Raw genomic sequence first — 16219 nt, 5'->3', positions numbered from 1 at the left:
ATGAAGCAAATTAATAAAGGTGATTGATATGTTAAATTTCAGGAGCTTGTAAGACACATGTATTGATTGGTGCAGCAGGTGGAACTGTAGGTGTCAAACTCACTACCATGTAGGTAAAATTTTGAATTATTTTCAAGAACAATGTTTGGAACCGAGAGTGCATTTAACCAGCTAGGAAGATAGTCCAGCATTGTAAAGAGGGCTGGGAATGCTACAGTTTTTGTGAAGAAGGTATAGTGGAGATGGACAGGGATAAGAGGAGAACCAGGAAAAGGGTGGCTACAGAGGCGGAGGGGGGGGGGGGGGAGGTTTTAAGCAGGATTATCCTAAGCTGGACAATGAGAAGTCCAGCAAGGCACCTGCGAGTTTGGGGCGCATTTAAAGAAGGGTGGCAGAAGCAGAACCCATCAAGGGTGGAGCCTGCCTAAGGAGAGGAGGCTAAAGTGTGTTACAGCAGTTATTTCAGAAGAAACGTGATGAGGGGAGAAGGTGCGAGCGGGGGAAAGGCCTGAGGAAGGAGGCGGGCCGCTGAGACTCCTCCGGGCGGCGCGTGCGGGTAGGAAGCGGGCACAAAGCTCCAGCCTCCACTTCCACCCGGGAAGGCGGGCCGTCCTGGTTACTGCCAGCCCCCGGCTGTGCCCCGGCGGCTCGGGCGCAGACCTTCCCACGGGATAAACGCCCACCTGCACCCCCTCACCGACCCACAAACAGTGCTATCCCCCTGCGCTTCCCCGGAATCGGGAAAGACAGCAGGCGCAGCGCCGAGCCGGTGCCGGAAGCGCTGTCGGAGCCGGCGGCTTCAAGCCGGCACTGTGCCCCGATCGGCGCTGCCGTCCGTGGCCTCCGGTGGCGGCGTCCAGTGCCACTATCAGCGCGGGGAAGGCAGCCTCTTCGGGAACCCTCCCGGCCCCTTCTCCGCTGCGGCAGGCCTCCTCACCCGGTTCCCGCGCCGCTCTCCCCTGGGGAACGTGAAAGCTAGCGCCCTCGGCAGAAGCAAAAGGGCGGGACCCACTCTTCTGAACGCGCAAAGGGAAGGGCCAGAACCACCCTGAACATCGAGGAGGGCCTTTTGCCTCAGCTGAACCGCCGGGAGGCCCCGCCCAAGCCCGCCTCCCAGCGCCGGGGACTACATTTCCCGCCGGTCTTCGCGGCCCCGAGGGGCAGACCCGCCCTCTCTCCCGCTCACACTGGCGGTGACTGGCCCCCCGGAGGAGGGCGGGGCCTGCCCCAGCCAATAGATGAGGGGCTCGTTACGGCGGCGGAAGCAGCGGCGCTGGGCTAAGTGGTGGGGGACAGAGTGCTTGCGCCCCGGCGGCGGCGGGGGCGGCGGCTGCAGCGGAGGGTCCGGAGCCGAGGACGTGGGCCCCCGAGCTGCGAGCGCACGGGAACGAGCTCGAGGCGGCGTGGCGACCACTCGGTGCAGCGCCCAAGTAATGGCGGGACGGGCGCCCGGGAATGGAGGGGAGAAGAGGGGAGGAGACGAGGGGGCGGGGCGGTCGAGTCGGTCTGCAACGTCCGTCCCGCTGCGCGTCCCCGGGGAAGGGCAGCGGTGCCGTGTCCCCAGTGGCTCGGACCCAGGCTGTATGGCGAGCTGGGCTCAGCGGGCGGACCCGGCGTCCTGCAGCCAGAAGGGGAGAGGCGCTGCGTTGCTTCGGGTGGGCCTGGGCTTTGGCGGGGAAGCGAGCGGCGGGCGGGCGGGCAGGCAGCCTGGGAGTTTGGCTCCCGGAGCAGTTTAAAGTGACTCTCCACATCCGGGCCCTGCGCCCGCCGCTTTTAGACCCCGGCGGAGGCGAGGCCTCCGGCTCTCCGCCTCCCGCTCCGGAGCGCCCGTCTTCCCCTGTCATTGGCTCCGCCTCGCAGGGCTGGGACGGCCACGGCCAGGCTCGCGCCTGATTGGCTGGCAGTCGGCGGGAGGGCGGGAGGGACCGGAACGCGCAGGGCGCGGCGGATTGGTGCCAGCCTCGGTGACGCGCCGTCGGGGGCCAATGGACGGGCAGGGGTTTTGGGGGCGGGTTCGGGGAGAGGGCTGGAACCCTGGCGGCCCGGAGCGGCCCGGCGCCGGGCTGAGCGAGCGGAGGGGCTGGACGTCGTCGGGGCCGAAGCGCACTCCGTGGAGTCCGGTCCGCGGCTCGGAGCTTAGCGCTGCCGCCGAGATGGGCCCTCCGCGGCGCCCCCAGCCCGGCGAGATGCAGGCGGGGGCGGCGGGCGGCGGCCGCAGGTAGAGACCCACGGCTGTCCTGGGGCTCCCGGACGCCCGCTCCCGCTCCACGTAGCCTCGGAGGCCCTCGGTGTCTGGAAACTGTTCTCCCGTCTCAGCGGGGGGGGCTTGGGGCGGGGAGTGGGCCGAGGGCGAACAGGGATGTCCGTAGAGCTGGGCTTGGAGGAAAAGGGTGCATTTTAGAGAAGGCGTGAAGGCCTCCGGTCCCTCTGGCTCCGAGGGGTCTGTGAAAGCGAGCAGAGGCAATCCGGCCGGGAGCCGGTGCAGAAGAAAGCTCTTGGGAATTCCTCTCGGATCGGGTCCTCCTGCCAGGCTTCTGGTTCTTAGGACAGGGCATCTCCCCTCCGACTCCTGCTGCGCCCCTTGTTTGTGCGGGTTACAGATGCACACCTGCTGTGTTAACGTGTTGTGGCTGTTTGCAGGATTCAGTGTTGATGTGTTAGTGTGGCAACCCTCAAAAATATTTGTGGAGGACCAGTATCCCCCAACACCATATTAAACTTACGTACATCCAAAATTACATAATTTAGTTCATTTCCGCACTGTATGTATATTGATCGCAAGTAGTTGTTATAGATGAATAATGCTGCAGTAATTGTTTCTGAGGGGAGATATAGATACTAAAGATACTTTAATTTTTCATTATAGATTCTAATCTCAGAATCCAGTAGTAACCATATGACTGTATGCACTGCAGGTGGAAATGAGTTCTCAACAGTTTCCTCGGTTAGGAACTCCTTCCACTGGGCTAAGCCAGGCTCCTTCGCAGATCGCCAGCAGTGGTTCTGCAGGACTGATAAACCCAGCAGCTACAGGTGAGACCTGTGATATTCTTTCTATATTGCTTCTGTTTTAAGAATATTGCCAGTTTTCTCATTAAAAATTAGCAATTTTCTTCTGGGATTTTAGTAAAGACTAGGTTATCAAATTTAAAGAAAGGATATGTTACAATTCTAATTTAAATTTAAGCAAGTCTTTTTTTTCCTGTTTTAATCACATCATTCATGTACTAGTGCAGGGGTGGGCAAACTTTTTGACTCGAGGGCCACAATGGGTTCTTAAACTGGACCGGAGGGCCGGAACAAAAGCATGGATGGAGTGTTTGTGTGAACTAATATAAATTCAAAGTAAACATCATTACATAAAAGGGTACGGTCTTTTTTTTTAGTTTTATTCATTTCAAACGGGCCGTATCCGGCCCGCGGGCCATAGTTTGCCCACGGCTGTTAACTAGTGTATACATGAAAGTTATAGTAAAGCATGCCTGCAAGAACTCTTTTTATAGATGTATTGATGCCTTCTCATTTTCCTAAGGCCCAGAGATATGGTAATAAGAGCCCAAAGGTGGGTCGGGCATAGGCCTTGTTTTAGAGGTCTGAGATGCTGCTAAACATTCTACAATATGCAGGACAGTCCCCCACAGCAAAGAATTCAGTTGACTTAACAGCGCTGAAGATGAAGAACTCCAGATAGTCTAGTTCTCTTTAGGTATCAGGTAAAAAGATGGTGCTGCAAAGGGAAATGAAGCACTTTTTCTGTTTATTTTTCTTTGCTACCTGATTGCTATGTTCTTTATCATGGTAAATGGTACCACTGTCTACTCATCGCTGGAACCAGGAACTCAGGCATCATCTTTAATTGCTGTCTTTGTCTCTTGCCTATGAGCTCTGGCCTTTTGTCTAATGTTTCAGCCTCCTTTCCATTGCTTGACTTCCCTCTGCCAACTTAGTTTTTGTTACAAATTTATTTTAGTTCTGTTTATTCTTGAAGTAACTCAGAGCAACTCTGTGCCTCCTGCATAATAGTATCTATCACATTTTCTGAACTCATGATAGCAAATTCTAGGCTTTCTTGACCTTGAGAATTTGAACATTCTGTTCCTTTTGCCACAATCTTGCTTCTTCCTTTCCACACTTCTTTGTCCGGCTCATTCCTGTTCTTAAGGTTTTGAGTCAGATGTCACTTTCTCTAGGAAGCCTTTGCTGACTCCCATGATCCACAACAATTGATTTAGGACCATGTCTGTCTCCTGCACTTTTGCTAACCAGTGTAGGGCACAGAGTAGTAGTCAGCAAGTTATTGTAGAGCAACTGAAAAGTGCTTTACTCCTTCAATATTTTTACACTATTTTGTCTTTGGTATAAGTTCAAACAGAATAATTTAAAAGAGCATAGCTAAGAATATTTTTGAACATCTCTTCTTTACATGGAATAATATTGCTCATTTTAAAAGCTGTCAGCAATAATTGCACTCAGATTTTGTTGAGAAGGAAATCATTGACTCAGACCAAAGTTGTCTATAATTTCAAAGTTCAGACGTATAGATTACAACAATTCTCTATTGCTTCAAGATTCTTTTCTGGTAAAAAGTAAACTGAAATCGAGAACTCCAGATGTCTGGAAGGAAATGATAAATGGTTCCAAAAAGAGCTTAATGGTAGATGGTCAGTATATTATGTCTTTTTAAAAATATATATTTTTATTGATTTCAGAGAGGGAGGGAGAGATGGAAACATCAATGATGAGAGAGAATCATTGATCGGCTGCCTCCTGTATGCTCCACACTAGGGATCGAACCCATAATCTGGGAATATGCCCCCCAACCTGAAATCAAACCGTGACCTCCTGGTTCATAGGTCGATGCTCAACCATCGGACCACGCTGGCCAGGTAGTACATTATATCTTAATGAAATTGTCAATAATCAAAGTCTTCCTGAACAAATAGATTTGGGAGAAAGTTATGAAATTGTCCATTTTCCATAAAATTTTAATTAGGGGAAAAAATCTGTCTAGACAGTGGGGAAGGTTAAAAATTGATAATGAGAGACAGAAGTAAAACTGCTTTTATTCACAAACAACATGATCGTGTATGCAAAAAATCCTAAAGAATGTTTGTAACAAGCTGTTAGAACTAATAAATGAAATTAGTAATGGTTTCAGTATAAATGTTTAATATACAAAAAGCAATTCTATTTACTAGCAATGAACAATGAAATTTTTTAAGTGTCAGTTACAGTGGTATAAAAAAAAAAAGGCCACAGAAAAGTTAGGGACATGCTAACAAAATAGGTGTAAGACCTAAGATTAGAAAGATACGTGAAACATGGATGAGAGAAATTAAAGACCTAGACTAATGTAAACATCTGTCATGTTCGTGGATTGGAAAACTCCCGCCCCCAAGATCAAGCTAGCAACCTTTCAGTGCATGGGACAACCAACTGAGCCACACCAGCAAGGGTGGAAAACTCAGGATTTTATTTTTTTCGTTAATCCTCACCCGAGGATATTTTTTTCATTGATTTTTAGAGAGAGTGGAAAGGAGCGGGAGAGACAGAAACATCTATGTGAGAGAGACACTTCCGATTGGTTGCCTCCCACAGGTGCCCTGACCAGGGCCGGGAATCAAGCTGCAACCGGTAAGTGCCCTTGACTGGAATTGAACCCAGGACCCTTCAGTCTGGCTAGGGCAGAAAACTCAGTATTTCTAAGGGATCACTTCTACCAGAGGTATCTATAGATTTAAAGAAATTCTAATCAAAATTTCATCAGGCTCAGTGTAAAAATTGACAGCCTAACTGTAAAATTTGTGTGGAAACCTAAGGACCTAAAATAAAATAGGCAAAGCAGTTTTGACTAAAAAGAGAAATTTGGAGGATTCTGCTACCTTACAAAGACTTGTTTATAGCTACACTAATCAAGACAGTGTAGTTTTGGCATAAAGATAGAAATATGTATCATTGGAACAAAGTAGAAATAAATCCACACATAATGGTCACTTGATTTTTAACAAAAGTACATAGGTAATTCAAGAGGGAAGTGATAAAAAAAAATAGGGAAGTGATAGTTTTTTTTCAACAAAATAATGCCAGAACACCAAAATACACATGGAAAAAAATGAACTTTGACCTCTACCTTCACCATACACAAAAGATAACACCAAATGTGTCATCATGAATCTAATATAAAACTTAAATTTTCTAAAACAAAACATTAGAGAAACTTTGCAACCTTTGAGTAAGCAAAAATGGCCCTACATCACAAAAAAAAACACTGTATAAAGAGGGAACTAATACATTACAAATGACTGCTTGTCAAGACACTGTTAATAAAATAAAAAGGTAAGCCACAGATTGAGAGAAAATTTGCAATAAATGTATCTACAAAGGACTTATATTCTAAATTCATAAAGAACTCTTGTAACTCAGTAGTAAAAAGACAAACATCCTGATTGTTTGTTTTTTGTTGTTGTTTTTTTTACAGGGCCCACATTTCACATTTTATCGCACTTTTTCCACAATCACTGAATCCTGCTGGGCTGTGCCCAGGACTCCGCTGATTGTTTTTTAATGGGCAAATATTTGAATAAAAACTTTACCAAAGGCTCTTTTTTAATGTCAAATAAGCACATAAAAGATACTCAACAGAATTAACCCTCAGGGCAGTGCAAATTAAAACCCCAGTGGGAAACACAATCATCCACTGAAGTCACTAAAAAGACCACCAATACCAAGCTTTCATGTGTCTGTGGAGCAAGTAGAACTCATACATTGTTGGTAGAAATGCAAAATAATCTAGCCACTTTAGGAAACAGTTTGTATCTTATAAAATTACATAAACACACATTTACTATACAACCCAGCAGTCCCATTCATAGGTATTTACCCAAGACAAGTGAAAACATACCATACATACAAAGACTTACCCTTCAATATTTATCAAAGCATTATTCATAACTAGAGGCCTAGTGCAGGGATTCATGCACTGGTGGGGTCCCTTGGCCTGGCCTGCAGGGATCGGGCTGACACCAGCCCCATGCATGGGTTTGTCCAGGGCGTGTCCGGCTCGTGTCCAGCCTGTCTCGCCCAGTCCCAATCAGGGCCAGCGGGCCGGGGAGGGACTGCAGGAGGTTGGCTGACTGGGAAGAGACTGGGAGGGCTTCAGGGTGTGTCCAACCTGTCTTTCCCAGGCCCAATCTGCCAGACCCCAGCAGCGAGCTAATCTACGGGTTGGAGCGCCTGCCCCCTGGTGGTCAGTGCACGTCACAGCGACTGGTTGACCGGTCAGACGCTTAGCATATTAGGCTTTTATTATATGGGATAGCCAAAAACTGGAAACAACCCAAATTTTCTCACCTGGTGACTAGATAAGCAAAGTTTGCTTTACCCATTTAATGGAATAGTAAGCATAAAAATAAATAAACTTACTGGTATATACAATATGAATGAGCCTCAAAAACATAATAGAAAATCTAGACACAAGGGACCATGTGTTGTATGATTTCTGTTTATATGAAATTCCAGAAAAGACAAAGCTGTAGTGATAGAAAACACATCAGTGGCTTTTAACCCTTTGAGTGCCAACCAATATCCTAGGAACTGCTAAAATTGCCAAGGCATTTTTGCTGATTTTATAGCAGTTTAGGAAAAAATTATGAATCGCAAGTAAATGAAGTTACATATTCAATATCTTCCACAAAATCGTCATCTTCACAGCAAGAATTGACATTTAGCAATATCATCATCACTAATAAAAGCAGACTTAGAAATGAACACTGCAGGAGGAGCGCGATAGTGCTCTTGGTGAAAGACAGGAGGAGTGCAATCACACTCCCTGGCACTGTAGGGGTTAAGGAATAAATGGGAGGAAGAGAATTCCCTGCAAAGGGCCATGGTTGAACTTGTTAGAGTGGTGGGAAATGTTCTATATCATGATTATGGTGTGTTCCAGTAATGTGTACTCCTGTAAAAATGTACCTAATTTTAAACAAAGAATTCGTGATTTTATGTGTAAGTTGTACTTCAGTAAGGCTGATTTAAAAAATGGGGAAAAAGTCTGGCTGGTGTGGCTCAGTGATTGAGTGTCAACCCATGAACCAAGAAGTCGCTGGTTCTATTCCTGGTCAGGGCACATGCCCAGGTTGCAGGCTTGATCCCCTATAGGGGGCATGCAGGAGGCAGCCAATTGATGATGTTTCTGTCTATCCCTCTCCCTCTCTCAAAAAATCAATAAAAACATTAAACAATTGAAAAAAGATAAAAGCATATCCTTGACAAAGGAAAATATATATGAATGGCCTATGATCACATAAAAATTCAACATTACTAATCGCCATAGAAATGCTCCAAAACCACAGTGAAATACCCACTGCATGTCCAGTAAAATGTCTATATCAAGAATTGGTAAGGATGAGAGCACACTGCTGGTGGGAACAAAATAGCAACTGGTCAACCAGTAGACTTTCTGCCCCCTGGTGGTCAGTGCACGTCATAGCGAGCGGTTGAGCAGCCTTAGCATATCATTAGCATATTATGCTTTGATTGGTTGAATGGACGACTGGACACAGCGTATTAGGCTTTTATTATATAGGATAGGATTGCACTTTAGTAAAATTCTAAAAATCAAAATTTAGAAAAATCTGAATGATCTGGGGAATAAGTCAATATATGGCAAAATATTAAATATATATCCATCTTTTCATCTAACACTTGTACTTTTGGAAAATTTTTCCCAAAATGATTGAATAAGGACTCAAAGTACATATGTAGCCCAGCCAGTGTGGCTCAGCGGTTGAGCATCCACCCACGAACCAAGAGTTCTATTCCCGGTCAGTACACAAACCTGGTTGCGGGCTAGATCCCCAGTGTGGGTGTGCAAAGAGGCAGCCAATCAATGATTTTCTCTCATCATTGATGTTTGTATCTCCCTTTCCCTCTCCGTTCCTCTCTGAAATCAATAAAAATATATTTTTAAAAGTACATATGTATATTCATCCCAGAGATTTGTTAACAGCAAAAATTTGGAAATAACAAAAACCCATCATTGATATAATGGTTAAAAAAGCTATAGAAAAGGTATATAATGGAATTCCATTTAGCATTTTAAAAATGATGCAGAGCCCTGGCTGGCTGGCTGGCTCTGTTGGTTGGAGCATTGTCCAGTACACCAAAAGGTTGAAGATTTGATTCCTGGTCAGGGCACATACCTAGGTTTCAGGTTTGATCCCCTGGTGTGTGTATATGAGGCAACCAATTGATGTTTCTTTTTCATGTCAATGTTTCTCCCTTTTCCTCTCCTAAAACCAATAAACATATCCTCAGGTGAGGATAAAATAACAATAATAATAAAATAAGATGGTGCAGAATATTTTTTTCTATCACTCAGAAGTTTCATTCCTAGGTATATATCCAATAGAAATGGATCACATGTTCACCAAGACATGCAGGAATATAACTAACACTATTATTCACAATAGCGGAAACAAATCTAGCTAAATGCCCATTAACAGTAAAATGGATAATTTTTGTTTATTCATGAAATGGCACACTACACTGAGTTTGAAAGATCTATAACTACGTGAAATAACATGGGTGAATCTCATACCTGTGAGTGAAAGTAGCAAGACACCACAGTGGGATAACATAGGTTCTGATTCTATATAAAGTCCAAAAACAGACAATATTAATCTATTGTGTTAGAAGTTGATGAATATACTTGGAGGAATAAGAACTGGAATTGGGCTGGATATAGGGGTTCTGGGAAACCAGGAATGCTTTGCTTTTTAAAAATCGTATATAATAAAACCCTAATTTGCAGATCAACCGAAAAGTGGACTGACTGGTCGCTATGATGCGCACTGACCACCAGGGGGCAGATGCTCAATACAGGAGCTGCCCCTGGTAGTCAGTGTGCTCCCACAGCGGGGAGCACCGCTCAGCCAGAAGCCTCCAAGGCATTGCTAAGGAGCAGCGAGTCCAGCTTTAGGCTGGCGAGTGCAGCCACGGTGGTGGGAGACGCTCCCGCCTCCATCTTTGCTGCAGGTAGGCAGTAAGGAGTGACGGGTCCTGGACTGCAAGAGGGCGCAGGCAGGGCTGAGGGGGGACCTCTAGTACATACATATTTATTATATTTATTAAAATTTCGTGCACCAGGGCCTCTAGTACATATATATTTATTAATTTCAGAGAGGAAGGGAGAGGGAAAGGGAGATAGAAACATCAGTGATGAGAGAGAATCATTGATCAGTTGCATCCTATATGCCCTACACTGGACAGATCCCACAACCCAGGCGTGTGCCCTAACTGGGAACCGAACCATGACCTCCTGGTTCATAGGTTGACGCTCAACCACTGAGCCACTCTGGCTGGGCTGTTGTGTTTCTTGATTTGGGGTGCTGGTTACTCAGGTGTATTCAGTTTGTGAAAGTTCATTGAGCTGTACAATTAACATTTGTGCACAAGTCTTTATGAGGGTTTTACTTCAGTTAAAAAGTTAAATAGCCCTGGCCAATTTGGCTCAGTGGATAAGCATCGACCTGCAGACTGAAGGGTCTTGGGTTCGATTCCGGTCAAGGGCATGTATCTCGGTTGCAGGCTCCATCCCTGGCCCCAGTCGGGGTTTATGCAGGAGGCAACCAATCAATGTGTCTCTCTCACATCTATGTTTCTCTTTCTATCCATCTCTTAAGATCAATGAAAACATATCCTTTGGTGAGGATTAAAAGAAAAAGAATCTGAGTGGGAAAAAAAAAGCCTTCATTAAAAAACAAAACAGAGTAATAATAATTTGCCCCAGACCAAGGGATCAAACCCACAACCTAGGTTTGTGCCTGACCGGGATTGAACCCTCAACCCTTCAGTGTCTAGGACAGGGGTGGGCAAACTTTTTGACTCGAGGGCCACAATGGGTTCTTAAACTGGATCGGAGGGCCGGAACAAAAGCATGGATGGAGTGTTTGTGTGAACTAATATAAATTTTTAGTTTTATTCATTTCAAACGGGCCGTAGTTTGCCCACGGCTGGTCTAGGACGATGCTCCAACCAATTGAGCCACACTGGCCAGGGCTTAGATTATCTTTTTAATGTTAGTTTTTATAATACTTTAAATAAATATTTCAAATGAAATTATATCATGTATTGCACTTTCAATAAGTTGAGCTCATTTTAGTAGTTGTCAAGTCCTTTGTTCATAGGAAAGGGAAAGCCACAGGAACCAAAATAAGTCCTGTGTCTCCCAGGTGTGACTTTTGGTTTGCTCTCCATCAGGGGAACTTAATGCCCAAATTCTCTTAAGAAAACCTTGCAAGGAAATTGTCAGTTTATGAACTGAAATTAACTGCAAGTTCCAGTCTTGCATATGCTGTTAAGTTAACTACTATTGGAAAGGTGTGACATGCTGTGTTACCTTATGTCTTTACTAGTCAACGATGAATCTACTCGAGATGCTGAAGTCACTGCCAGGGAGCACGTGGGTTCCAGCAGCTCCCTCCAGGCCCGTGAAGAGAAGCAAGAGCCTGTTGTGGTGAGGCCCTACCCACAGGTGCAGATGCTGTCGACACACCATGCTGTCGCATCGGGCACCCCTGTCACTGTGACAGCCCCGCCAGCACATTTGACGCCTGCAGTGCCACTCTCATTTTCGGAGGGACTCATGAAGGTAATGGAGAGGTTTAAAATTTCACGTTGAACCACAGCTAAAGACTGGCTGTAATATTGCTGACAGTTTTTACAAAGTTTTAGGCTGTATCCTAGTATCATAGTTTGTTTTGACCTGTCAGTTCAGCTCTTCTCTGGAACTCCGAGTTCTGCTGTTCTGCAGTGTCTAGTCTTGTGCGGCTGAGCAGTTGGCATCACAGGAACTTTTCCAGTCTCATTTGACATTGATTTTATTCGTTACCGACATGCTAACTCAGTTTTTATCTTGGAGTGGCACTCTTCTCCAAGGTTTGGTTTGGTTTTATTCTTCACCCAAGATATGGTTACTGATCTTTTTTAGAGAAAGAGAGAGAAACATCCATGTGAGAGGGAACATCATTTGGTTGCCTTCCATACATGTCCTGACGGGGGAGTAAACCCACAGCCTAGTTGTGCGTTCTGATGGAGAATTGGAACCACACCCTTTCAGTGGACGGGAGGGTGCTCCAAGCCAACTGAGCTACCTGCCAGGGCCAAGGTTTTATTTTTTGTGTGTGAGGGTTTTTTTGTTTGTTTTTTAAAATATATTTTTATTGATTTCAGAGAGGAAGAGAGAGAGGGGGACAGAGAGAGAAACATCAGTGATGAGAGAGAATTATTGATCAGCTGCCTTCTGCACGCCCCACACTGGGGATCGAGCCCACAACTCGGGCATGTGCCCTTGACTGGAATCAACCCTGGGACCCCTCAGTTCCCAGGCCGATGCTCTATTTGCTGAGCCAAATCAGCTAGGGCCTAAGGTTTTATTTTAATAGCTTGCTAATTTGGAGGTATAGGAGAATATTGCCTTGTAGTTATGTTTCAGTTACTGTGAGTTTTGTTTACTTCTGCTCAACCTTGGGGGAGGCAGGATTGTATAGAAGAATGTAGGCTGTGAGCCATACAGATCTGAGCTTTATTCCCCGTTCCAGTTGTTGCTCTGTGTGTGGCTTTGAGCAAATGACTTAGACTTGTTTTGCATGTTTCCTCATCTGTACAGTGGAAATGCTAATACTCCGATGGAAACGCTGTGATGATGCGAGAGAAAACATACAAGGCTCTGGCATCCTTCCTGGACTCTCCAGGGTGGACTTGTGGACTCTGAACTTGAGAAGGAAACACATTGCTAGTCAAATGTCACTGATCATGTTTCATGTGCTTTTCTGTTGGCAGCCGCCTCCGAAGCCCACGATGCCGAGCCGCCCCATTGCTCCTGCTCCACCTTCTACCTTGTCACTGCCCCCCAAGGCCCCAGGGCAGGTCACGGTTACCATGGAGAGCAGCCTCCCGCAGGCCTCAGCCATTCCCGTGGCAACAATCAGTGGACAACAGGTTTTTTCCTTCTTAATCTACTGATTTTCAAACTGAGATGCCCAACTGTTTATCATTATTTATTGAATGCCAGCAGTATATTAGGCACTGTACTAAGTAAAAAATAAAGTCATTTATATCTGCAATAGGAAGACGGTAGATTTGAGAGAGAAGTAGCTACCGTGAATAAAACCAGTATGCACAGTGGTCTTTGTCATTTAGCCAGTAGATACTGAGATCTGCTGTGTGTGAAGCACTACCTTCCCTGAGGTACAAATCTAGATAAGACAGCCCATGTCCTTGTGCTCCGAGCCCCTTGTGCTTGGTTGTAGCTCAGAATCTGGGTGGGTTGAAAACTCCCACAGCAGTCGTGCTTTTCTGGGTTTTGCTCTGAGGACAGCAAATGTGTATCTCTTGAGTGACTGGCGGGTTCTTGCAAGGAGCCCACCAATCACAAACAGTTATTTATTTTTAACCCTTTGAGTGCCAACCAATATCCTAGGAACTATGCTAAAATTGCCAAGGCATTTTTGCTGATTTTATAGCAGTTTAGGAAAAAAATTATGAATCGCAAGCAAATGAAGTTACATATTCAAAAAGTTAAGGAAACCTTTACTACATTGACATATTTAGCAATATCATCATCACTAATAAAGGCAGACTTACAACTGGACGCCTTTTCGAAGCTTTGATAGCGCTCCCAGCACTTTTGGCGGAAGACAGGAGGAGCACGGATCACGCTCCCCGGCACTCGAGGGGTTAAGTCTTGTTGGGGGGGTTTTTGGTATGTGTGTGTTTTTGGTGTTTTTTTTAATCCTCACCCAAGGATATTTTTCCATTGATTTTAGAGAGCCTGGAAGAGAGAGGGAAAGACAGAGAGAAATATTGATGTGAGAGAAACACATCGATTTGTTGCCTCCTGCATGTGCCCTGACCAGGGCCTGGGCCAGGAGGATCCTGCAACCCAGGTACATGCCCTTGACTGGAATCGAACCTGGGACCCTTTGGTCTGCAGGTGAACTCTCTATCCACTGAGCCAAACCGGCCAGGGCTTGAAATCTTGTGTTTTAACTTAAATTTTTTTTTGAAAAGGTAATCCTTATACATAATATATACAGTATTTGATTTACTTACATATTTTAAATTACCAATGGAGAAAAACTAAATCTCAAAACTATCCCTTTACGTTTTTAAGAAACAGAATTGGTATTCCAAAAAGATGCATTGTGTTTTACTTTTGTCCCATTGCTGAGTACTCCCAGAACCCAGAAGTTACCCCTTCCACCCCCCGCACAGCCCTCCCCCCGTCGCGCACGCGCGCGCGCGCACATACACACACACACACACACACACACACTCCTGAGAAGCACTGGCTTGGGTGGGAGGATTTGAGGAAGGGGTGTTTGAGGGTGAGCTGGAGAACTGGTAGGGAAGTGCTTGCTTGATGCTAATGGACATTTACTTAGAAACAGAGCATAAAGAATGATGACTACAGTGGCATGCGAAGGATATGGTGAGAACAGGAAAAATAAGCTTTTGGCCAAGACAGAAAACAAGCCTGAAAGACTAATCCTGAAGATGAGAGTGTCCAAAAGTGGCCAGTCTGTTGTGTCATCTGTCCCAGGGTCTAGCTAGTGGGTGTGTTCTTGCAGTCACTCACCATGCCTGCCAGCACAGGCCACCGTGCAGTGTGCTATGGGGAAGAGCTCACTGTCCTTTCCCTGGGCGATACCCTATCTGAAAGGAGCAACCTGGTCCACATTTGGAGACAGCTGACTTCCCAGAAGCAACGTCTAAGCAACAGGTGCTACGACTAAGCAGGTAGATGACATTGCAGCCTGTCCGTTGCAGGGCCATCCCAGTAACCTGCATCACATCATGACCACCAATGTGCAGATGTCCATTATCCGCAGCAGTGCTCCTGGGCCCCCTCTACACATTGGAGCTTCTCATTTACCTCGAGGTAAAGTCTGCACATTTTGTTCAAATTCTTGAAATACAGTATACGTTTGGTAGGAGACACAAAACATATCCGGAATCAGTTTAATCGCATTACAAGACAGCAGAAATTAGTGCAGTACATGTTTTTAGCATCGTCCAGTATGTGCATGTTATAGATACAATAAGTATGTGTACGTGTGTGTAAACTTAAAGCAATTTAGATTTTTAATGTCTAAAAAATGTCCTTTTTAATGAACTCAAGGCTATGATAGCCTAAATATGGTCTTATTTTTAATAAATTGCAAATACAAATACTGATTAGTTGCAAATACTAATTCCTATATGTTTAAAGTTTAGTGATAACAGTTAACCAAAATTTTCTACTCCCTTAGCAGTAAGATGAATTTATTCTTACAGTTAAGTTCAAATCGGTGATGAGTTACTAAATTTAATGATTTTTCTCAACTACTTGGTCAAAAATTATTACCTTCTAATGGAGTGTATAAAATCATTGTTTGCAAAATTAGATTAACAAATAAAAAATCAGGTTTACTCTGTCTTAATGTAACTTAGTAAGTCACAGGGTGAGGTTCACAGATGGCAAGGCATCTGTGTAAGATGGAAGCTGTTTTCATGAATATACTAAGACATCGTCCGCCTTGTCACAGTGTTGGCATTTGCACTGATGGTGCAAAGGCAGTGGTGGACCCAGTGAACGCTCCCTGTCGGTCTGGTGCTTAAACTGTTGGAGCGTTGGCCTGCACCAGCAGTGGCACCAACCAGGCTACCCACTGCTTCATTGCTACATACTTGCAGCTAAAAAATAACAAAAAAGCAGCCAATTACATTTAAGAATGTCTTTCAAGAAGCAATACAGATCAATAAGCTTGTTAAATCTCAGCCCTTGAGTGCACATTTTCTTAGTTTTCTATGTGATAAAATAGGAAGAATTTCCACTGAATACTGACATTGAGTTTTAGATATTCTGATTATATTCCCAAGGAATATAATGAGAACTATTTAAATTTTGAGTCTACTAATGAAAAAAACTTTCTCCAGGTGCAGCAGCTGCTGCTGTGATGTCTAGTTCTAAAGTAACCACAGTCCTGAGGCCGACTTCCCAGTTGCCAAATGCTGCAGCAGCTCCATCAGCAGTCCAGCACATCATTCACCAGCCAATCCAGGTGCGTGGAGGGTGTGGGGAGTCAGCCAGGAAGTGTGAGTGCCTCCTCGGAGTCACTCCTGCTCGGCACAGTGAGCGTCCTTGGACCTTAGTGACTTTCAGTCTACTTGGGAAGAT

The 16219-nt window shown here is 45.2% G+C and overlaps 1 protein-coding gene across 1 annotated transcript in view; it reads left to right on the top strand.

The window, feature by feature from the left end:
* Positions 1-2153: 2153 nt before the first annotated feature.
* Positions 2154-16219, top strand: part of SAP130 (Sin3A associated protein 130) — a gene marked incomplete at its 5' end in the record, with an annotated part of 96910 nt that continues 82844 nt past the window's right edge. Inside the window, 7 exon segments of the mRNA XM_081096303.1 lie at positions 2154-2189; positions 2192-2218; positions 2916-3033; positions 11415-11650; positions 12841-12999; positions 14830-14941; positions 15979-16103. Of these exon segments, the coding sequence (XP_080952429.1) occupies positions 2154-2189; positions 2192-2218; positions 2916-3033; positions 11415-11650; positions 12841-12999; positions 14830-14941; positions 15979-16103 (813 nt within the window).

The sequence above is a fragment of the Myotis nattereri genome (genome assembly GCF_964212035.1).
Source record: "Myotis nattereri genome assembly, chromosome: 7".
In the NCBI taxonomy this organism is placed as follows: Eukaryota; Metazoa; Chordata; class Mammalia; order Chiroptera; family Vespertilionidae; genus Myotis; species Myotis nattereri.
The sequence above is the reverse complement of the archived record's forward strand: the minus strand, read 5'-3'. Positions and strand labels throughout refer to the sequence as shown.